The sequence below is a fragment of the Neovison vison genome, chromosome 11, assembly GCF_020171115.1.
Source record: "Neovison vison isolate M4711 chromosome 11, ASM_NN_V1, whole genome shotgun sequence".
In the NCBI taxonomy this organism is placed as follows: domain Eukaryota; kingdom Metazoa; phylum Chordata; class Mammalia; order Carnivora; family Mustelidae; genus Neogale; species Neogale vison.
In genome coordinates, this window is record NC_058101.1 from 300,358 (window position 1) to 324,946 (window position 24,589).

General features: G+C 42.9%; 1 protein-coding gene across 1 annotated transcript; it reads left to right on the forward strand.

Annotated features, from left to right (window-relative positions):
- The first annotated feature begins 6,678 nt into the window (after positions 1–6,678).
- COQ2 (coenzyme Q2, polyprenyltransferase) lies at positions 6,679–24,117 on the forward strand. Its single transcript, XM_044226046.1, has 7 exons — positions 6,679–6,940; positions 11,196–11,362; positions 17,328–17,449; positions 18,668–18,753; positions 20,059–20,192; positions 21,338–21,526; positions 23,462–24,117. Exons 1-7 carry the CDS (start codon positions 6,694–6,696, stop codon positions 23,621–23,623), a joined length of 1,107 nt encoding a protein of 368 aa, XP_044081981.1. The 5' UTR covers positions 6,679–6,693; the 3' UTR covers positions 23,624–24,117.
- Positions 24,118–24,589: the final 472 nt, after the last annotated feature.

Genomic DNA, 24,589 nt, shown 5'->3' on the forward strand with positions numbered 1-24,589 from the left:
GTGGAAGTTTGGATGTAGGATTAAAGTAATGATAACCACATTACTTGGTCTTTTTCAGTAATATGAAAAAACAAAAAACCAAACCAAAACAAATCCCTAGGCTGCCTCTAAGGAAAAGCCTTTAGAAGCACACCTTTCTCCAAACTGCCATTTTCGCAACCATGTCCACAGGACACAGTTGCATTTTGTTGATTTATGGCGTATTCCATGAGCATTTTTCCTGTCTCCTAAACAAAGCCATCCCTAATTGTATAAATATTATAACTATCCAAAGGTAGTATTGACAGTCATAAATGTCTTACCTCTGGCTTCTGTGTAATTCATGCAAAATTGTAAAGTAACAGGAATAAGTGAGACCCTTAGTATTACTTTTTCATTTCCTTGGGAGGATCTGGAATATTTTAAAATTAATTATTTGGCATTAATAGTCACTAGTTTTGACAACTAACAAAATAATGTCAAAAGATCTTGCATATTTTTAGCTTTAAAATGTTTTGGCTTCCACTAACGGGTGCTTGATGTTGAGCATGATGTGGACAATTAAATTGTTCATTAACATATCAAGCCCAGTGGTTATGGTTTGGGACAGAAGAAACCAGTGAAATGTTGATTCTTGGCTGTTTGAATAACTTGAGCACATCCTCATATCTTCTCTAACTTTACAACATGTGAATGAATGTGGTTGTCTAGTCAGTGACTTAGTAGTTACAAACTTGAATTATCATCTATTATATCTAGATATTTTCTTAAAGTGGAAAAAATTCACCACTTCTGAATCTGTTTGCCTTCACATTAGAAATTTGAAGCATTAAATTTCCAGATCGTTATAGATTGCATTTATTTTGTAGAGAAAATGGTAATTTTCAGCTTTGCCCTAATAGGTTTCTTTTTCTAAGGCGACATTATAAATATCTGGGGCAGTATAAACATAGAAGAGAGGCCCTCTGATGTCTGATAGAGCAGGTAGTGATTCTAATTGATCACAGTTTTGTTAATGAACAAATTGCTTTTGACAAGAAATTTATGTTATTCTGATTTCTTGAATGGTAAATCAGAGAAAGACTCAAGTTAATTTAGATTAAGTTTCCTAACAGGATATAGCTTTTACGTTTCGCTGTTGAGTTTAACTGTACCTTTTAGTATCTAAATGTATATATGTATGGACCTTATGAAGATGTTTGCTGTTAATCTGTTAAGAGACTTTTGCTTATGGATGTTGCTTTACTGATGTATAAAACTTCTACAATTAAACTTCAGTGTGGCACTCATTCCAGTATAGATGAACTGTACATTTTGTGCAATGACTTTAAGAATGACTCTTTGTGAATGCACTTAGTGGCCTTTTTTGGGAGGGGGTTGAGAGTAGAGTATTCCATGTTGAGATTTTTTTTTTTGAAAAACATTGGTCATGTATTAGAAACCATGTTCAAAACATTTTTCTGGGTTTTAGATACGGTGTTTGGAGATCCTTAATAATATAAATGTTTTTGTACAGAGAGTGTCTAAGTACACCCTAATGCCCTTAACACAGAAAACTGTAGCATGTCATTGCAAGCTTTCTCTGCTATCACTGATGAAACACAGTGCCTCTTAAATTCCTTCACCTTAACTAGATGTTTTTGAGGTGCTTTGATTGGGATTACAAAAATATTCCAATCTTTTTAGAGACCAAAGGCAAATTCAGTTTCATTACCTTTGGGATTATTCATACCTTTTATGGTGAGTTTAGCTTTGACATTTATTGTGAGAAACATGCCCAAAAAAAAAAAAAAAAAATCTAGGGATTTCTAACTTAGACCTGTAGAGAAAGTCTCATCTATAGTGTCTGCCTTTTCAGGTGCCATTTACATTGCCTAATATAGTGCCATTTGCCTCGCAAAGATTTGTAAACATTAGTTGTGTTGAATGTATGACAGAGATTCTCCCTAATGGAAATGATCTCAGTACACCACAAATGATTAAGAATGCTATGAAAACCAGCAGCTATGGTACATCTTATTGTTTAGTGTTAGCACATTCAAACTGATGTCCTTCAAGGATGAACATGTATTCTTTTCCTGTTTGTATTTACCAAGTAAAACTTATGCTGACCTTATATTCAGATTTTAAAAGTGAGTATTCTCTGGGTACTAGAAGAAAAGATCTTAGAGTCTTAGATTTTGTTTATTTGTGCAACTGGAAATAAGCAATGAAGCTTATTTTAGTTTTTTTTTTTTTCCCAAAGTACAATCTGCCATCGTTTACTTTATGTATGACAGATAATTTTAAAAAGAAAATTTGTCTCTGAAACATTTCTTTGGAAATGTTTGTCTCTGAAACATTTCTTTGGAGACTTTTTTTAATTGATGCAAATGTTTAAAAAGAAAAACACATACTTAAAGCACTGAATTTTTTTTTAAAAAAGATTTTATTTTTATTCATTTGACAGAAAGAGACCACAAGGAGGCAGAGAGGCAGGCAGAGAAAGAGGGGGAAGCAGGCCCCCGCTGAGCAGAGAGCCCTATGCAGCCTGCTCCCAGGACCCTGAGATAATGACCTGAGCTGAAGGCAGAGGCGAAGGCAGAGGCTTTAACCTACTGCGCCACCCAGGCACCCCAAGCACTGAATTTTTTAAAGCTGTGTTTTGTCACCTATTTTCTATCAGATGACTTGTATTTCCAGTACACAGATTGGCAGCACTCTTCAGATTTGTCTGTACTTTTATTACAAAATTTTATCAGGAAATTGAATTGAACTTACTCAAGTTCAAGCAGTAGATATTGAAAGAGTATGCTCATAGAGCAGCAGATAGAACTTTGGTACTAGTGGCTCATAGAAATTTCAAAGTCCAGATCTGAGAATTCCCAACCCTGTGACTATGGGTGGAATACAGAGATTTTGAATCCAGGAGGGGAAAAAAAAACCAAAACAAAACACACAACTATCACCAAAGCTTTGTCTTAATTTTCATTATGCATGAATTTTGTGGAACCAGCGTTACTAGATGGGGGTCACTAGTAATTTATTTGTAATTTTGAAACCAGGATAGAATATTGTTAGATTATTCGACCCAGCCTTTGTCTCCTAAAACCTAATGACTGTTGTGGAATAGCATGACTGTACTGGGACCAGAGTGTTAAAAATAACGAGTGTTTTTTCTTTTACTGGAGTATAAACATGTTGGCATTTTTGATTTAAGTAACTAAAAATACTGATTTGAACTTAAAGAATTTAAGTGCTAGTAATCTATTTATCCTTTACTCTTCCAGCATTGCTCATGCCTGTCTTTCATTGTTTACATGCTCTTCTGCCCAGACTACTAGCACTGTAGGGACCTCTTTTGGGCTGATAAATAAAATAGTTGAGACTTTCTATCTACTGATCATGACTTAAACATTCCTAAAAATAAAGGTATTTCTGAATGATATAAATTAGAAGGCATTTTAATTATATGAAAATATTTCATACAATGTGCTTTCTGCCCACTCAGTTCTCTTCCCCATCATGCACTTATATTTCTAATTAATCTATACACTGCTTTTTATGCTACTCCTTTTAGAAACTGAAAATTCTAGTTTCACTCAGCTTTTTTGTTAATAAACACTTGAATGTGTACCCTTCATATGTGAACAATTAAATTATGATCTATTAGTCATACCTAAATAATCAACTTCAAAAGAAATGATATCTTTTGATCATTTATGTGAGGTTTGCTATTCTCCCATTTTGTGTACATGGCTGTAAATTATGTGCATTTATTCTATTTATGTTAACTAGCTGAATTTTATTTGAATTGTTAAAATTAAAAAACTGAAGTATCTTTAAAAAAAATATCACTAATGAGCTCTCACCCATGGCAGATTACTGAAAAACTGGGGGCATAGTTACATGAAGAAAGGAATGCTCCTAGTTATACATTAATGAACATTTTTAAAAGATTAATTTATTCATTTGGGGAGGCAGAAGGAGAAAGAGAATCCTGACGCCAACTCTCCACTGAGTGTGGAGATGCACACAAAGGCTCAAACCCAAGACCCTGAGATCATGACCTGAGCCTAAATCAAGAGTCCGCCACTTAACTGACTGGGGTATCCAGTTGCCTCTATATTAATGAATATTAAATGAATTAATATTAAGGCTTTGGGGCGCCTGGGTGGCTCAGTGGGTTAAGCCGCTGCCTTCGACTCGGGTCATGATCTTGGGGTCCTGGGATTGAGCCCCGCATCGGGCTGCTTAGTGGGGAGCCTGCTTCCCTCTCTCTCTCTGCCTGCCTCTCTGCCTGTGATCTCTGTCAAATAAGTAAGTAAAATTTAAAAAATTCATAAAAAATATTAAGGTTTTAAATTTCCTTAGAGAAAGCTCTTGCCTGCCCTGTCAGGGAGATGTTTTGAGCCCACACCCTTCCATTGGTATTTAATTTGTCAAATACATTTACTTCCTCCAACTTATCATATTGGTTCCAATTTATTTTTGTGTTTTATTTTGGTCCCGTAGGTCACTTCATCTCCTGGTATCAGAAAATTCGGAGTCCTGCTGTAAAGCTTGTGTATTCAGTAATGGCACTCATTTTGCCGCCTTCTTCTTCTTCTTTTTTTTTTTAAACTCTGATGTGTCTCATCAGCTGTTGAATCACCTCATTCTCATGATTGGTGAATCTTCTAATTATCCTTCTAACCGGAATTTTGATAACCAACGAAACTACGAAACTACCATGACACCCATCTGTCTTACCTGACTGTGCAATACAAAATCAAAGCAGGAGTGCTTCAAAATCAATAGACTGAGTAACTAGTATCAACTGTAAAGATCTTTTAGAAAATGTTACGGAGGATATGCAGACCAGCTCGTACAGTGGATGACTTAGAAAAACATAATAGCCGTAATAATAATCCCTATACTTGCTGTGTCCGGGTCAGAGATTTGGGTTTTCTTTCAACAATAAGATACTCAGTCTCGTCTTTTTCCAATTTTATTCCATTCTCAATTTCACCGACATGGGTTGGAAAACCCCGGAGAAATTTAGATACTTAAGAATTTAACTGTATTTTTAAAAAATCTTTTCTATTTGTCACTTTTATTACAATATTAAATGGCTATCAAATGTTGTAGCTTTGTTGTAGCCTTGATTTCAATCAGCTTCTTTATTTTCACACATCTGACGTAGCCCCTAGTTTGTAACTGGTTTTTAGGTTACCTTTTTTGGAGGCGGACAGGCTACTTTGTTAAATCCGACCTACCTGCTTATTCAGGCTCCCACAGACCTTTCAAAGGGCACCACCAAGGCTAGCCCATCCCGTGGCGCTGTAATAAGGCAAACCTGCGTATTATTTTTAAACACATTCCGAAAGCTCTTCTGCGTCCAGTAAACCCCACACGAACTTAGCCGACAAGGCCCCACTGATGTTTTCAGGTTCCCCAACGCGTGTCATTACGCTGTCGGTCGCCACACGCACAGCACGGGCTCCGGGACCTGACTGTGCAGAACGCCCCGCGCCCCACGCAGTAGCTCCCGCGCGCCTTGGAGCCTCTTCAGGGGCGCGCGGTGGGCTGAGCGTCTGCCCGGGGCCCGCTCACGGCCCGAGCCCCAGCCCCGCGGCTCCTGGCTCCGTGGGGAGCTTCTCCGTCGGCCCCTCCCCCTGCTCATGTCTCGCTCACCCGGTCTCTGTCTCAAGTAAATGAATAAAATGATTTTTTTTAGGGACGCCTGGGTGGCGCAGTTGGTTGGACGACTGCCTTCGGCTCAGGGCGTGATCCTGGAGTCCCGGGATCGAGTCCCACATCAGGCTCCCAGCTCCACGGGGAGTCTGCTTCGCTCTCTGACCTTCTCCTCGCTCATGTTCTCTCTCCCTGTCTCTCTCTCAAATAAATAAAGAAAATCTAAAAAAAAAAAAATGATTTTTTTAAAAAACTTAGAAAACCCAACGGCAGTCACGTGTATAGAAGTAACCCTGACGCAAAAATGTCACCCACGTACCCGCCGGCCGGAGCCGAGTCTTAGAAAAGGACCCAGAAGCGCCGCGGGGCTGGGGTCGGCCTCGCTCCTGGGTCGGCGCCCGCCGCTGGGACTGTCCGAAGAGGCCTTGGGGACTCCGGACGCAGCGGCGCGACAGCGGGGACGGGGACGGGGCCAGTCACGGCTCGTTCCCGAGTTCGCCGCGGCGCGCACTGGGCTCAGCCCCCCGGTCCGACTGAGCAGCGCACGGAGCGCCTCTCGGACCCTCCTTTTCTGTCAGCCTCTACCATTTTACCGCTTCTTAAAGATTTTACTACTTACCTGTCGAGACACGGAGACGCCACCCGGAGCGCCGGGCAGCGGCGGGGCCGACCCTGCGCGGAGCACCGAACCTCGCGTTCCGGCCCGTGTGAGGAGCCTCCCTCAGCGCCGGGCACGGTTTTACCTCACAGTCGCGCTCGGGGCCGGTTCGCTTCACCACGAAGCGCCGCCGGCGAACGAGCGTCCTGGAGGCGCTTCGCGGCCGCCCCTCTGTCCCGCTACAGCTGCTCCAGGGGCCGAGCGCTCCTCCCGCTCCCGGCCCGGGAACCCCGGGCACACGAAGGATCCCGGGAGCGCCGCCCCGGGGCTGCAGCGCCCACCACAGCGCTCCCGCGCCCGCACCACACGCGCTCGGCCCACACCGCCGCCCGCTGACGTCACTGCGCAGGTCCGCCGCGGCGTGACCTCGGGCCGGCGCGGGCCACGCCCTCCCAAGCGCCATGCTGGGCGCTCGAGGCGCGGCGCTCGCGCGGGGTCTGCGGGGCCTGACGCACTCGTGGCGGCGGGACTCCCGCGCCCTGGCCCTGGTGCGCGCGGTCGGCGCGTCGCGCGCGGGGCACGGGCAGGCTCCGGCCGGGCCGGGACCGCGCAGGCGCCGGCTCAGCCTGTCGGCCGCGGCGGTCGTGGACTCGGCGCCCCGCCCTCTGCAGCCCTACTTGCGCCTCATGCGGCTGGACAGGCCGGTCGGTGAGTGCGCGCGGGCGGGCGGCGGCGCAGGGGCGGGGGCTGCGGGCGTGCGGGAACGCCCCGAGGCCGGTCCTCCGAGGCCGGTCGCTCTGCGGTCGCGTTGGCGCCGGTGCCCGCGGCCGTAAGCGCAGAGCGGCCGCCGGAGCCGCACCGGGGGGCGCAGTGCGGACCCCGAGTCCCGGCGCCGCCCGCAACACGACGACTCGGTTCGGTGGAGTCCGGCGGCTTCAGCGCCCGCGGTCCGCCTGGCGGCTCGCAGTGGCCCCGAGACCTCCGTTCCCCGCTGTCGAAGAGGTCGCCCGGCGGCCTGTGGCTCCGCCCTCGGCCTCTCGTCGCGGACGGACGCACGGACGCAGGGACAGACGCAGGGACGCACGCCGCGGCCGCGGGCTCCTCCGTGCGGTGCGCGCGCCGCGTTCACGAGCCGTCCCCCATCGCGCGCCCCCGCCGTCCCCCATCGCGCGTCCCCGCCGAGCCTGGCGGTCGTGGCCGACGAGCTCCTCCGCGCCGCTGGCCTCGGGGTCGCGACGCCCGGCCCGGCTGGGGGAGACCGAGGGCTGCGCCGGGAGGGGTCGAGCTCGCGGCGGGGCCGTGGACAGTGCGGCGGTGGAGAGAGCGGCTCGCGGGGGCTCCGAGGCGCGCACGTGTCGGGAGCAGACTGACCCCCGCAGGGCAGGGGCGAGAGCCCGGCGGGGCGGAGAGCTGGAGCGCGCGGCGGGGGCTCGCCGGGGATGGCGCGCGGGGCGGGAACGCCCGGGAGGCCGGGCCGGAGCGGACCCGGAGGGACGGCCGGCAGCGAGGACGGGGCCGGAGCTGGGGCCCGTCTAGCGGTGGCGTTTGCCGGGCGTGGAGAGCCCGTCGGTCCCGCTCTGCCCGGCCGAGACCCCGAGTTCGGTCTTGCGCATGGTGTCCTAGGCCGTGGACCGCGCATTTGTGACAACACTGAGCTCTGAGTTGCAAACGCGGATGAAGAGGACAGCCCTGCCCTGTGACCCCTCGCATCGGGGCCGGAGAAAGTTGGTGGGCGAACATCGCCAGGCCCCGTCCTCCCCCGAAGCGCGGCGGGCACTGGGTTCCGGCGTCTGTCCGAGCCGCGCTCTAGGCCGCACACCGGACGGACGAGCGGCTGCGCATTCCAGGGCCGTGACCCCTGCTTCACAGGAGTGGCCGCACACCCCGCCACTAGTGCGAGCCCCTGAGAGGTGATGACTGACGGTCTGGACCGGGACCTCTTCCTTTCCCAAACGTAAAATGAGGGTCCGGTAGTACTGGGTCCCCACGGCTGCCCCGGGACTCGTGCGCGCGCGGTCCTCAGACGTGCCTGCGCTGGTCCGCGCTCGGGAAGGCGCGGGTGACAGTTAGCGACGGCTGGGCAGTAGCTCCGCGTCCCGAGACACCTGCGTGCTTCAGTTCTGGACCAGGTGGTGACTGCAGGGTCTTCATCTGGCACGTTAGCATTCCTTCAGCCCCTACTGGATGCCAGGGACGATAAATTGACAGTAGAGCTGCAGGTTTGATGTTTCTTTATTTAAATTATTCTTTCGTGGAGCAATGTTATGTTCATTGTTTTACTTTGTTGAAATTGGATCTCGTTTTATAAATCGAAGTGGAATTCATAGTTTTTCAGAATGGATTACAACTTTGTTCAAATTGCCACAAACTACAGTATTTCAGAATTTCAGCAGGTGGCACTCTTTACACGAAATTGTGTATTTTAATTGTAATTTTTGTTTTACTCCACTTCTGGGTGAGTATGTTGTCTGGAAGATAATATGTAATTAGTAAAGAATCTTAGGTTCCATTTTCATAGGCTTTTTGGTCTGCCCACCACCTCTCAGAACTTGTTCATTTTATTTCATCTCCCAGAGAGTTTCTCCTTTTCCTACAACAGACATTTCTTTCTGAAACCTGTTTGCATCCTTGTCATCTCTGAATCCTTCACGGAGGAGAGAATAACAAAAGTGCCGTAGGGAAGAGAGGGAAGCACCGTGGCCGAAAATCAGGATTGCCGAGGAGCCGTGAGAACTTCGTATATGTGGAGCTTTCGGTATTCTGAGTGGTAGCACTGGCCTGAGACAGACCAGAGCCCGGCTACCTGAGTTTAAATTTCAGCTCTGCCACTTTTTGCCTTTGTGATCTTGGGCAAATTACTTCTTCCTCTGTGCTTCAGTTTTGTATTTGTTAAGTGGGTATCGTAAAAACTCTGCCTATCTCATAGGTTTGTCATGAGAATCAAGTGTTTCATGACAGCACCTGGGACATAGTAACAGTTACATGTTTGCTCTTACTGTTTTTATTTTCATTATCACTAGTTTCCTTTGCTCATAATAGTTCTGAGAGGTAGATAGTCTTTCCTCTTATTTATATATGAAGAAGACTAAACCTTAAAGTTTAGTATACTGTAGTGTCTAGCATCACTCCATTTCTTGTGGCAGACATCGAACTGAATGTCTGACTTTTCCCTTCATTATAGGAAGCCCCCCCATCCATGGGGTGCTCTACAGATTCCTCTATGTAAATGCATATAGTTCCTATAACGTAGACTAATGACAAAGGAAATGTTGCTGATGTAAAAATGCCGTCGGTGATTGCGCGTCTTTTCTCTTCAGAGTTTTTAAAAAACAGACCCTTCAGGTCTAGTTGCACCAGGAAAATCATGTCTTTGGAGTGGTGTTCTTTTGCTTCTATCAGGCAGGGTCAGTCTGTCCCTCTGAGCTATACCGGTAGATCCAGGAAAAAGGAGGTCGTTAAACACTTAACCTCTCTGTGAGTTTGTTTCCTCATCTGTATGTAAAACAGGAACAGTACTAGTGCCCACTCTGTAAGGGTGTGTGGGGGGGAATTAAATGAATTTGTGTGTGTAAAGCATTTAGAACAGTAGCTAACACTTCAGGCAGTGTTAGCTGTTGTTGCGTTTGTATTATATGGGACACACCAAATAGGAGTCTGTCCAGCACTCCTGAACCTGAATTCGAGGCTGAACTGGCCCTTGCTTGTTTTCAGTCTCTCCTTGCCTTTTCTGCTGTGTCCTCTCTGGTCCCTCCACCAGTGACTTGGGTGGCACTGTTTTATGGCTTTGAAGGACGCTGTATTTGCCCTGTTTTTGAATTGATCTATTTTATTGTTATTGTTTGTTTAACTGTGTTTCCTCCTTTTCATTTAGAAGCCCTTAGTCACTGCTGTATTCTCAGTTCCTGTATGTGCTTTATAAATACCTGTATATGAATAAAACTTGAACTTACAAAATTTAAATATGATTATAAGCACTTTGTCATTCAGCCGTTTTTGTATAGGATCTCATCTTAGCCACATCTCCTTTTTCTATGATGTGTCCAAATTGGGAAGTAAAGCTCAGAATTTTATCGTAATAGGTACCATTTCCAAACATTTGTTGAAAGACTTTCTTTTGAAAGTGGAATATCAAAGTTTACATGTGAAATCTCTTTTCTGTACAATCTATTTGGTTTTAGCTTAATTTCATCTAGTTTATAGGCCAAGGACCAAGAACTAATGCCATTTGATTGGTGCTACATGGCAAAATACTTGAAAAACAGTAGCTTTATGTCCACCTTCCCACAAGACAATTTTATTTTATTGTACTAACAACAGAAGAAAGTTTTGCTAACTTTTTTTAGCAGGTAATATGTGCATATGATACAAAATTCAGAAATTTCAAAGGTGTAGAGTGAAAACTAAATCTTCCTCCCCTGTCTCCTAGCCACCCAGTTCCCTTCCCCAGAGGCAAGTATCCGTTTCTCCTGTGTCCTGCCTGGCATGGCCTGTGAACATACGGACATTCAGACGTATGTGTTTGGAGTGGGGGAGTGCACACGCACTGTAACAGTAGTCTGGTAGCCCTCCATAGGGGTGGACGGCTTTGTAACCTCACGGGCAGTATGTGCGAATGTCACTCCCGAGGGTGTGTATGAAGAATGTTATCTCAATGTCATTTTGATGTGTATTTCTGAAAGTTGATCTTTCATATAAAGAAAAGTCATTTGTCTTTCTTTTTCTGTGAACTTCTGTAATCCTGTGTCTGTTTTTCCATTGCAGTATTGATCTCTTTTCAGTTTCTAGGAACCCTACATTAAGGCCAGAGAGTCCGTTGTGATACGAGTTGTTCGTGTATTTTCCCAGTTTTGTCATGTGCTTTTTATTTTGTGTTCTTTTCTTCTTGGGGATATAACGTTTGAACAAATGAAGATAGCTAACTAACTCGAATGTGTACCTTCTTTGTCTTTTTATTTTTGCTTAGGCACCTGGCTGCTGTATCTGCCATGTACTTGGAGCATTGGGTTAGCAGCCGAACCCGGTTGTTTTCCAGATTGGTACATGTTATCCCTCTTTGGCACTGGAGCTGTTCTGATGCGCGGAGCAGGCTGTACTATTAATGACATGTGGGACCGGGACTATGATAAAAAGGTAGTTTCTTCCTGGAGAGGAATAGGGAGCCCCCTCTCAATTCTGCACAGTGACATGGTGGCATCACTTTTGCCGTCCACAGAAGGCAAGGGATCTTTAGCAGACCCGCTGAGGTCCAGCATGAGGAGTGCCGGTTTTCAGTTGAGTGGCCGGCATTGCGCAGTGCGGCGCACCCCCTTTCTCCACACAAGAGCGGCCAGGCAGGCAGGACGTGTACTTCATTTTTACAAAGTGAATTAGAATTTAGGCGGCCAAGATGAGGACATTAGAAGCAAAGCAAAAAGATCATCCTGAGCCTTTGTGCATCCAAGAGGACTGTTGTTCTTTCCTTTGAGATATATACTGGAGTTGTGACTGTTCTTTGATGAAATCAAATCTTCATTTAAATAAGCCAAGGAAGCCCCCGTTAGTGTTTGCTAAAATTATTTCATTAAAAAAATGTAATTTTATTCCTTTTTTTCTCTTTGGAAAAATAGTACATTTAATCTGAAAAATTCAGACAGTACAGAAATAGAAAGTATAGAAAGTGCAAGTCTTTCTTATCTGCTCTCCCAAACCCCCAGAGAAACGTCACTTAACAGTTTGATGCATTATATTTCTCCAGATTATTTCCATGCATATTCCAATGCATGTGTGTAATTACTTCTTCCTCAACGGTTATTTTCTCAAGGGAAACGTCCATCTTATTTGCCTTTTATCCTTAGCGACTCTGCCACAAACAAGTATAAGATCATTCATTAAATGCTTGAGTAAATAATCAAGTAAACTTTCAATTTAAAAGAAACCCATGCTAAATTATGTAAAATGAATAATCTTTTATATATATATATATAAATATATACGTGTGTGTGTGTGTATTTTCATTATTTATATGTATATAAAATCATCCCTAGTTTGCCTTTCATGCTGGTCTGAATTTTCCTTTAGCAAGACACACCTGTAATGATTTTTAGTTTGTAAGAACAGTACCGCAATGTCTTTTTTAATTCAAAAAAATATTGAGTATTTGCTGTGTGTGAGACACAGTGACAGGCTTTAAGAGGATTGTGTGGATGAAGGCCAGCATTCCTGACCTCACAGTTTCATAGCTACACTCTGACAGCGCTGTTGTGAGAATGGTATCTGCAGGGGAGCTTAACTGAAGACGCCTACCTCAGCCAGAGGGAGCAGAGAGAACTTCCCGGGGGAGTGACTGAACAGTGTCAGAATAAGTTGGCAGGAAGAAGATGGGCTGGAGAGTGAAGGTCACTCTGGACGGAGGAACAGCAGGTAGAGAGGTGTGGCTAGGAGGTCAAGTATAAAGCTTAACAGCTGCGGGATGTGCTCGTGTGTGGCTGGAGGATAGGTTGTGGCAGGAACTGGACGCTGAACCCATCCCACCGCCCCTGCTTCTTGCCAGGAGATGCACACTTTCCTGATTTGGGGTTCATAACCCCTGCCGGTCGTTCATTCCGCGTGACTGTATGATTGTATCACTTCAAAGTAATTATTGAGCGTGTTTGGAGCAGCTAATACCAAAATACTGGTTGTAATATTTGATTGAACTGTAAAGTTTTGCAGATGTTACTTTTGGGGGAAACTGGATAAAGGGTACGTGGGATCTTTATATTTTTTTTAAATGCCAAGATAGTCTTTAAAAGCTGCATTTGAATCTACAGTTATCTCAAAAGAAAAAGGTTAATTAAAAAAATAACATATTCAAACCAACCAACTTATAATTAACAGAATATGGCCATTTTAGTTTCCCCTGAAGTGATTTTTTTCCTCCTTAGGTAAAAGATTACTGATGAGATACCTGTTATCTCCCCTATGACATTTTTCTCGATTAGGAAGGTCCAGCTTCTATATACACATATAACAAAGCTCTTAAATGAGTGTTTTATAGCTATTGAGGAGGTTTTGCTAACATGACTTAAAATGCTTCTCTCTCTTTTAAAATTAATTTCTTTTTTTTTAAATTTTTTTGTTCAGTTTATTTAAATGAAAGAGAACAAATAAGTTCACCCATTTCTTTCCTGCCCCCGCTGCTCCCAGCCCTACCTCTGGTAACCACCAACTGTTCTCTTTTTTAATAATCTTGAGTTTTTGTTTTGTTTTGTTTGTTTTAGATTCCACATGTGAGAGAGATCAGACAGTGTTTGTCTTTCTGTCTGACTTATTTCACTGAGCATAATGCCCTGGGATCCATCCATGTTGTTGCAAAATGAGAAGATTCTTTTTAATGGTTGAATAGTATTTTGTGTATATGTGTATGTGTACCATAGTTTTTTTTTATCCATTCATCCATCAACGGACAGTTAGATTGTTTCCATCACTTGGCTACTTTAGGTAATGCTTCAGTGAACTTGGGGGTACATATATCTTTTTGAATGAATATATTCATTTTCCTTGGATGAATACCCAGATGTGGAATTCTGGACCATACAATAGTTCTACTTGTAATTTTTTGAGGGACCGCCATACTGTTTTCCACAGTGGTTGCAACAGTTTATATTCTACTAATAATGCACAAGGATTCCCTTTTCTTCCATCCTCACCAAAACTTATTTTTGTCTTTTTGTTAATAGCCATTTTAACAGGTGTGAGATGATACCTCACTGTGGTTTCGTTTGCATTTCTCTGATGATTAGTGATATTAAGCATCTTTCCATGCATCTGTTGGCCATCTGTATGTCTTCTTGGAAAAATCTCTATTCATCAGTTCTGCCTATTTTTTATTTGGATTTTTGTTTTTTGTTTTTTTAGTTACAGGAGTTCTTTATAAATTGGGAGATAATGTGTGTGTGTGTGTGTGTGTGTGTGTGTGTGTATCCCTTATTGGATATATGGTTTGCAGAAATGTTTTCCCCCCATTCAATAGGCTGATTTTCATTTCATTGAAGGTTCACATTGCTGTGCAGAAGCTTTCTGGATTGATGCAGTCCCACTTTATTTTTGCTTTTGTCGCTTTTACTTTTGCTGTCAGATCCAAAAAAATTGCCAAGACCTGTGTCTAGGAGCTTATTGCTATGTTTTCTTCTAAGAGTTTTATGGTTTCAGGTCTTTTGTGCAAGTCTTTAAGCCCAATTGAGTTAATTTTGGGTGTACTGTTTATAGGCATCCCAGATGTATTCGTCTAGCTCTCCAGTTTTCCCAGCACCAGTTACTGAAGAGACTGTTCTTTCTCTGCCGTATAGTCTTGGCTCCTTTGTCATAAATCAGTTGACCATAAATGTGTGGGTTTATTTCTGGGCTCTCTATTCTTTTCATTGATCTGTATGTCTGTTTAATGCCAAAATCATACTGTTTTAATTAGTGTAGCTTTGTATTATAGTTTGAAATCAGGAAGTGTGATGCCTCCAGCTTTGTTCATCTTTCTCAAGATTGCTTTGGCTACTCGGAGTCTTTTTGTGGTTCCATACAACTTTCAGGAACGTTTTATTTCTGTGAAAAATGCCTTTGAAGTTTTGCTAGGGATTGCATTGACTCTCTATATTGCTTTGAGAGGTATGGACATTTTAGCAATATGAATTCTCCCAATGCATGAGCATGAAATATCTTTCCATATACTTGTGTCTTAATTCTTTCATTAATGTCTTGTAATTTTCAACATACAGGTCTTTCACCTCCTTGGTTAAATTTGTCTCTTGATATCTTATTCTTTACTGCAATTGTAAATGAGATTGTTTTCTTAATTCCCTTTGAGGTAGTTCGTTATTAGTATAAAGAAACACATTTTTTGGTATTTTAAAGGATAAGTTAAAGCTTGGCCACGTTGTATGCTTATCACAGTTTCTTAAGGACTGTATATCATTAGGGATGTTTGTGGCTCAGGGTTTTGCTTAGTATGTTAGATAATAAGTAAATTGCTGATACATTAAATGTTAAGTAAATTGTTATTCGGGTGCGAGTTAAATGTGTTGTGTTGATTTTGTGTATAATCTGCCAACCATGTGATAAGCATTAGGTCCATAAACATTGCAATAATCTCAACATACAGGCATTAATGATTTAGTTTTATTTTATTTTTAAAAATATTTTATTTCAGAGAGAGAGAACAAGTTGGGGAGGGGCAAAGGGAAAGGGACAAGCAGACTCCCCGTCGAGCAGGAAACCCTGTGCAGTGCTCCAGCCCCAAGAGCCTGAGATCATGACCTGAGCCGAAGTTAGATGCTTAACTGACTGAGTCACCCAGGTGTCCCAGTGATTTAGTTTTATAAGCTATAAGCAAATGGTTTGATTAAAAACCACGTACAATATGTTTTAATCATCATATCATTCTTAGTGTTTTGATGGAGTGCTAGTTTTTTTTTCGCTTTTCGAAGTTAGCCAGGCGGCTATCAGTACTGAAGGGATGGTCTAACCTATGGTTAGTAGTGTGGTCAGGGGACTGGACAGATTGTGCTCCCCCCCCCCATCCGTGATTTGGGAAGTCACCAAGCCTCTGCTGAAACAGAGACAGCAAGAGCGTGTGAGTGGCTAAAAGTCAGTGTTGTTACGAGGATTCAGTGATGTGATGCATACGTAGCTCTTAGCATAGTGGCATATTGTAAGCACTCACGTACTAGCTGGAATAATCATAACAATCTAAAACAAATACAGGACATAATATATTTCTAACTAAAACTATAGGGACCAAATCAAAGATAAAAGATCCAGGTCTGGCAGTCTAACCAAGGTGAGTCGTTGTAATTTTTGACAAACTGTGTATTGCACAGTGAACCATGCTATGAAATGGGTCAGCACATTTTTTCTGTAAAGGAGCAGATAGTAAATATTTTAGTCTTTGTGGGCCATACCATCTTTGTTGCAACGATTTGATTCTATTCAGCATGAAAGCAGCCTTATACAATATGTTAACAAATGGGTATATCTCTGTTTCAATAGAATTCTATTTATGTACACTGAAACTTGAATTTGATATTATTTTCATGTGTCATAATACAGTACCCCTTTTTTAGCTGATTTTCAATTGCCTAAAAAAGTAAAAACTATTCTTACTAGCTCACTGGCCATATAAAAATAGGCAGTAGGCTGGATTTGGCCCATAGGCCATAGTTTGCTAATAACCCTTGATAAAAATGAAAATCAAAATAGTTAACATTTATTGCATGTGGTTTTTAGACACTGCACTTACTCTGTGAGGCCGTGCTCTTATCTTTTGTCTTCTTTTTCCTCTCTCTTCTGTTTTTCTTGTAACAGTTGTAAGTAACCTAAGTCCAAGAGAGGTTAAGTAATTTGCTAAAATTCACACAGCTGGTAGGTGATGGAACAGATTCACATGCTGGGCACTTAGAACCAGATCCTGAGTTCTTCTAACAATGTTGAAAATTTTGGTTATGCTCTTTTTTATGCTTCAGTTTAGAATAGTCACATTTCATGATTTTTAGATAGGAAAAGAACAACTAATATATCTTATTTGTCCACATAATGGCTCTGTCTGTTCATAATATTGAATCTGCCCTTTGTATTTGGGTACAGCTAATATTAGATTATAGACCCATCCTTAAATAGCCTGGCAAAAGGACTCCCGTGTTCAAACCCAGATAATTTGTCTTTTTACTTTTTTTACATTTGATTGCTGATTGCAGGGCTTCCTGTAATCAAAACATTCACTGCAGTTTCCTCTTTCCTGAGAATGGCCTCTCTTTTCTCTGTGGAAATTGTTGTCTCTCTTTTCTTATACGTTTTCTTAAACGTATACTTGCTGATAAACTGGGTACCTAATTAGCCAGATGAGGAAGTTGCTGTTTTGTGTATTCAGAAATGGGAGATGGAAAGAAAGGGGAATGTGTGGTGGGAATTTTTAGTGCTTTTTATAGCTGTTTTGAAGACGAAGTTTTGATTTATGGCAGTGCTTCCCATGTTGCTTTCACATTTTAGTCAGTTTTCACTTAGTGCCTGCCTTGGGTCGTTCTCTTCATTACGTTTAAATCCATGATTAAACCATTACATGAGGCTAAGGTTTGTGTTTTTCTTTATTAAGGTTATAAGAACTGCAAATCGCCCAATAGCTGCTGGAGACATTTCAATTTTTCGATCCTTTCTTTTCCTCGGGGGACAGCTGACGTTGGCACTGGGTGTTCTTCTGTGTCTGAATTACTACAGGTATAGTAAATGTGTTTTTCAGAGTTACATAGAAAATCTCTGTCTTTTGAAATGGAGAAAGTAGGAATAAATAAAATTGATGTATCTTTATCACAAAATTATTTCTTGGCTACCTATGGAGCATCTGTAAGTTAGCAAGTATAAAGAAATCACCACATGTCGTAAAACCAAGAATGTTTTCTGCCAGAGGAATGAGAAGATCAGCATTTAATTTATTCTGAACCATGGTTACACTTACATTATGTGTTACCCAAGAAACACATGGCACTTCCATAGCTTTTCCAAATGCATACATGCATGTGTACATATACCCTTATGTATAATTTTATTTATCCTGACAGTGTCTCTAAGTTAGATGGAAGTGATTATATTCATTTTGCAAAAATATTAAGCAGGTCTTTCCTAGAGTCGTGCTCATCGACAGAGGGAGAGTGGAAGGGTTCGTTCCTCTCTCTTAACTAGAGACAGAATCAAACTTTGTGCATCAGATGGCTCCTTACAAAGTATATAAATGAGGAAAACAAGACAAAAAATTAGTGTCACTTCATAGAGGCTAGACTTAATTTGCCCTGACAGCATCACATGAAAATGGTTTTAGAAGGTTTTTCCTGGAAGGATGGTGTTGGCTGACTGGGAGAAACCTAAGAACACCTTATGCTGTTATCCTTTTAAAGATGTTCTGTCCTCTCCTAGAGAAGTTAACACCCATTGTGCGTATCGGGAGAGGGGTCTGGACTCTTAATTCTGTTGGGACATTTCCGCTTATTAGCTGTCTTAATGCTGAAAACAACATTTAGAGAGGCAGTAGCATATGGTGGGTATCGAGTCGGACTCCTAGCCCTGCTACTGCCTGGCTGTATGAGAGTCAACAAGTTACTTAATCTCTTTGTGCTTTAGTTTCCTCATCTGCAAAAAATAAGTAGAATAAAACTGTCTGCCTCTTGGGTTTTCGGTGAGGACTATAATGAGTTACCAAAACAGAATAGCTCCTAATACATGAAAGCACTGGATGTATTACTACTTGGTTCTGTTGTGTTGTAACACTTAAAATATTTTCTAATCATCTTTTATCCTAACTAAAGTCTAGGAAAATAATTTTACATAACAAAAGTTATAACTTAAGAATAAGTCATTTTCCAGTTAGTGTTACTACATTGTCGTCTTTAGCATTTCTAAGAGATGGTAATACTAATCTTCAGTGGTTTTTCTTGATTTCAGCATAGCTCTGGGAGCAGCGTCCCTGCTTCTTGTCATCACCTACCCACTCATGAAAAGAATTACATACTGGCCTCAGTTAGCCCTGGGTAAGCTTGAAATAACCACGAATCTCTCCTTCAGTTCCCTCAGACTTGTACTTTTGTGTGTGCGTATGTGTCTAATGTGGCAGAGATAAAAAGTCGGTCATGAAATTTTCTAAACCAAGAATAGATTTTCATATTTTAAGGGAGGGTAATTAGCCATTTTTATTGTCTAAGAAATTTTGCATACTTACTAAGATTCTCACCATTATTATTTTCGGAAATGCTCTTTTAAAAATCAAGGTATATCATGAAGAAAAAAGCAGCTATCCTTCTCTTTAAGTCACCGACCTGGATGCCCTGAGGACTTGGGCGAGTCAGGTAGAAAGCACGGTCAGGCAAGAGAACTGGGGTTAGTATGTGAAAGCTTAGCCCGTTCCTGTGAGGCCTTCCTGAGATGTTCCAGGAGAAAGTAAGCCAGTGTTGCCTCCAGCTCCCACTGCGCTCTGGGGTGGTGCTTACTTGTGTCACCGGCAGTAATGAAAGGAGAAGATGCTGAAGGCCGCCTCCATCCCCCAGTTGCAAATTGTAAACGCCTGACGGATAAAGCTCTCTTCGCATGTGGAGGGCCCAGCGTCTAGCATAGCCCTTGGTATATCCCCGCTATTCCATACTTACTTGTTGGCAGACGGAGCCGAAGGTAAAAGGTCACAAAAATACCTACTCCTGGAATAAGCTAGTGTTCCTAGAACTATCCTAGGTGTTTGAGCTACTTTTTTAGTGACTAAAAGAAGACAAGACACGTGGGACCCGCTGAGCATGAGGTACCCGAGGGACTTGCCGGTGGAAATGTCCAGCAGGCAGTTCAGGGTCCAGTCCGAAGGGCCACACGAGCAGACTGAGGGGCTGTTCACGTGGGAGTGTTTGTTGATAGTCTTCAGAGAAGATGGGCTGTACCCACCTACACTCTCGTTTCTGTAGCATGCGGGAAGTCAAGTCATAAACGAAAAAACACGAGGTTTTGACTCAGGTAGGCCCGAGTTGAAACCCCCGCTTCTACTGCTCATTGACTGCTCCAGGCACCATACGAGGTAGGGTAAATGTTCTCACAAGACCCCCTGTTTATCAAGGTGACATTATTCCTGTTACCTGTGTAATTTTAATTGTCTGTTCACTTCTCTGAACCTGTCTCCTTTTTGTGCATTGTAGCTAGTCACCACCACGGAGAGCTGAGAGAATTTCAGGAAGAGACATAGAACACAGTGCACAGAGCCTAATGCCTAGAAGTACTTACTATGTGTTGATGCCCCTACCCCCTTTTGGGAGTCTAAAGTGCATTTAGACTTGTCCTCTCTGTCTCACCACTTGTAGGGTTGACTTTTAATTGGGGAGCATTACTTGGATGGTCTGCTATCAAGGGCTCCTGCGATCCGTCTGTCTGCCTGCCTCTTTATTTTTCTGGAATTATGTGGACTCTAATATATGATACTATCTATGCCCACCAGGTAAAAAAAAAAAATCTTTTTTCCTTAACTTTGGTTTAGTTATTGTTGCCATTTAGGAACTTTATGAACCACATTAAAGGGAAAGTTTTTTCTTCTGAAAAGAAAATCATTCATGCTTCCTTGGCTCCAATAAAATATTTTTATTTCATGTGTATATGTGTTTACCAAAGAGATCAAGTCTTATTTATAAGCACTTAAACAGTATTCACATCCCAGGCATGTGAATACTTTTGTTGTTGTTAGCTGTTTTCTTTTAAAGATTATTAGAGTGTATATGAGTGGCTGGGGGGTCAGGGCAAAGTGAGGGAGAGAAGCAACTCCCCTCTGAGCTTCCAGTATGGAAGGAAAAACATACACTAACCCCACACTCGTTACCTCGATTTGCTGCCGAGATAGCTATCAGATAGCGATCTGCCTGCAGGTCCGTGCGGGACCTCAGCTCCCAGCCTCATAACACATGACTATAAGCACAACAGTGCGTGGAAGTTAAGTTGCTGGAGGTGACCAGTTAGCTGGATGTGCGTATCACCAAGACCTAGCTCTGCTCCAACAGCAGGGATTCGATGGGAGAGGCAAGGGATAAATTGAGCTGGAGGTGAGACGTGAAAGGATGTGGGCAAGTGGCAGTTGAAGATTTTCTGCATCTGTGCGTGTAGCAAGGTCGAAACTAAAATGTACAGGAAGTTGTCGCAATTCGAGAACTCTGAGGTGAGGAGAAGCCATGGGAACCATTAGACTTGAGTTTTACTTGGAATGTAGTCAGTGTGTAGTTAAGAGTCACTGGGGGGTCATAAGAAATACAGCGATTGTCCTCCTCAATACCCACCACCTGGGAGGGCACGTACCGCATGGAGCACAGCTTGTGGTGCATAAATCATGAATCTTGGAACACTGAAAAAATAAAATTAAAAAAAAGAAAGAAAAAGGACATGTGGAAATGGAGCTGGACACTTAACTTCCATTCGGCCGGCACATTCGTTGTTAATCAGCCTGTGCCTCTGAGTTAGTCGGCTTTCACAGCTTACGTCCTTTGAAGGCCACTTTCTTCCGGGATTAGATAGCGGTGATGGTTACACAACCGAAATGGTGAGTTTTATAGCATGCCAATAAAAAGTGGACAGTTTCTTACTGCTTTCTGGTGTTAGGACAAGAGAGATGATGCCCTGATTGGTCTTAAGTCCACGGCGCTGCGGTTCCATGAAAACACCAAGCGGTGGCTCAGTGGCTTCGGTGTGGCGATGCTGGGGGCTCTGAGCCTGGTGGGAGTGAACAGTGGTCAGACGGCGCCCTACTACGCTGCCCTGGCTGCCGCAGGAGCCCATCTGGCCCACCAGGTTGGACCTTTTTCTTACTTTTCCCCCTTATTTTTCCTTGGTATAAATTTGTAAAAATTATTTAAACAAAACAGCCTCTGTGTTTACAGAGCAAGGTACTCCGTAAAGCAGCTACTTGACTTGCGCTACCTTGAACCGTCCCCTCCCCTCTGCCAGCATGTCATCTAAAAAAGCTAGCTATATTATTTTACAGAAATACTTTACAACTAAACCTAGTGTCTTTTTGGCGCAGTAGGCAGTGCGTCAGTCTCATAAAACTAAACCTAGACTTATTTTTTTTTCCTTTGATGTTTCTGGAATTTCTTCTGATTCATGTCTGGAAAAATTTCGGCAGTGTCTGAAGGTTTTGGGTTGAGTTGAACTGCTGTGAAAGCAAACTGACCAACATAACTATATTTTTACTACACCAAGCTTCAGTGATGGATATGGTAGTTAGTTAGCGAACTAATCATTCCTAAGGTTGGGTCCCCTGGCATTAGCAACCAAGGCCAGAAAAGACATGAAGTGCTAACATGTCAGAGTTCTGTCTGGATAGAGGGATTTCGGGATACCCAACCAGCACCCGTAAGCTTATATTGTGAATCTACATTAGCGACTTCCGTAAAATGAATGAACCAGATCTAAGCTTAATGAAATAGATTGCTTCTACATGGACTCTAGCTTTGTATCAGTATTACTTTTGTTTTCTTCAGATAGATCCAAAAACATGTTAGCCTATATGTAGATGATCTATTTTATACAGATTAGTGCAAATTACTTACCAGTGTAAGCCAGATTTGCATAGCAGTATGAAGGAGACTAAAATCCAATGTCCATAAAGTAAACCCTGTGCCATATCACCTTCATTGTTTTTCTCACAAGGAAAGCTAAAGGCAGGAATTGGTGATTCTCTAGGATTCTCTAGATTTCACCATTTTCCTCCTCAGAATTTCGCAGCATCTTGTCTTGCTCATAACTCAGCTCTGTGGGGGTTGTCACCGTCAGGTGATTGTCTGATCAGGATAATGGGTGTGTCGCCATATTTAATTAAGCACTGGATATTAGTGGAGGAAGGTAGAAATTACAAGGAAAATGACAAATACCGTGAGAAATATTTGGAACCCACCAAAAAATTCTAAATGGCATTTGTGGTCTTCTATCTAGTCCTTGACCCAGTGTTTTTATGATGGACATAGCCTTCTAAGGTTTGGGAAAAAAGGAAATCATGATGATTTTAAATCTGCGACCATATAATAAAGAATAGTTGGGAAAATGGGGGATGCTAATGCTTAATAAGCCTAGGAATGACTAAGACAAGGACATGGGGCTTTCTTGATATATTTGTAGGACTACTGTGGAGAAGAAGGAATGTGTTTGTTCTAGGTCAGAGCAGATCTAGGTTGCCAGATCCCCTTCTCTATGGAAGGATGGGAAGGAGATTTACACATGCATAGGGTATTTTTGGTTATCACAAATAAACTGGGGAGGGGTCACCACAGCCATTTGGTGAGTGGGGCCAGGCATGTTAAATATCTTTCAACGCAGTGGACAGCCCTGCACAGTAGGGAATTGTCCTTCCCAAAGGTGACTTGTCAACCTTTTGAGAAACATTGCTCCAAGGAATAAAGCTAGAATGGGAGGGTAGGAGTTAGAGGAGGCAGATTTTAGATCAGTGTAACTGGTTTAGAGCTTTCTAAATAGAAGTAAAAATAGCATGGTTGCTTCTCAGCATTCACGCGCCACTCAAGTGGACGGTTTTAGGACGCGGCTTGGATGGTACCCAGCGAGAGCTATGGTAGGTTTTTCTACACTGGGAAAGTTTGGGGTACAATAAGGGCTTCCCATTGCTTAAAATCCTGTAACAAAGCACTATCTTCTCTATACTGATGTGTTTATTTGTGGTGCCAGAAAGTTCATACTAAGTGCTAAATGCAGCATTGTGGTCTTCTCTTACAGATTTACACTCTAGACATCCACAGACCAGAGGATTGTTGGGATAAATTTACCTCCAACCGAACACTAGGACTAATAGTTTTGTTAGGGATTGTCCTTGGGAATTTGTGGAAAGAAAAGGCAGATAAAGTGAAGAAAAGTATAGACAGTAGAATAGAAAATTAGCAAATGACGTTGATTTAGGAATCTTTAAAACAGACTTGTGCAAAATACTCTCAGGTCTTGTTACCGCATAGTCAGACTTGAAGAAGCATGCTTGTCTTGCCGTATGTTCATGAGCTGAGAACCAGAAGATGAAGGCATAGACCATCTTCGCCTGGAATTAGTTCAAGCATTTACTAGCAGAGTCGTCTTCATGTCTCAGAAACCAGGAACTCTTAAGAGTTTGAGTGACCGTGAGTCTTCTGCTTATTAAGATTCCCATCTGCATGAGTTTGGGCACTTTAAAAGACACCTGATCTGTATCTCATCTTCGTGAATGAATGTAGGAAAACAGACTTCGTCTTTAGGGAAAAACAAAAGCTGCTGTAGAAAGTTGGGGTTTATTGTTCTTTGTTGTGACCTTTACTCACTACCCAAAGCAGTAATTGAGGAAACCATCCTGTTTTTTATATCTTAGGAAAATTTAAATAAGTAAATAAAAATTTTTATCTACTGTGTCCGTGTGTGCTTTTGTTACCAGTCCTGACATTGATTTCGTACGTCCAGTGTCTGCACAGCCATGGTGACCAGAGGTCCTGGGTTGAACTGTTGAACTGAGTTGAACTGCTCTGAAAAACTGTCAACTTCGTGCCAGAGACTATTTTAATTTCTGTTGATTTCTTTTTTATCTTCTCAGATTGTAATGTATAGGATAATGGCATGTCCCTTAAGTGTCCTAAGAGATTCTTCCCTTGCCCCCTTCAGAATGTTCTCAACATAGCAGCCAGAGTGATTTCCTTAAAATCTGTGTGAGGTTCTGTCATTTCTCTACTCAGAACCCTCCAGGATCTCCCAGGTTCCTCAGTACAGACTGAAAGTCCCATCCCCTGCCAGGCCCTTCGTGATCTGGCTTCATCCTCCGCGGCTTTCCCGGACGCCTCTTGAGCCCCGCTGGCTTCCTCAGCTGCTGCTCAGCAGGGTGGTGGACTG

What these genes read in the sequence shown, in the direction of transcription:
- COQ2 (XM_044226046.1), top strand. Translation starts at nt 6,694, where the DNA reads ATGCTGGGCGCTCGAGGCGCGGCGCTCGCGCGGGGTCTGCGGGGCCTG. An exon ending in ACCGGGACTATGATAAAAAG is followed by an intron (nt 11,363 to 17,327) that starts GTAGTTTCTTCC and finishes TTCTTTATTAAG; the next exon opens with GTTATAAGAACTGCAAATCG. An exon ending in ATACTATCTATGCCCACCAG is followed by an intron (nt 20,193 to 21,337) that starts GTAAAAAAAAAA and finishes TTCTGGTGTTAG; the next exon opens with GACAAGAGAGATGATGCCCT.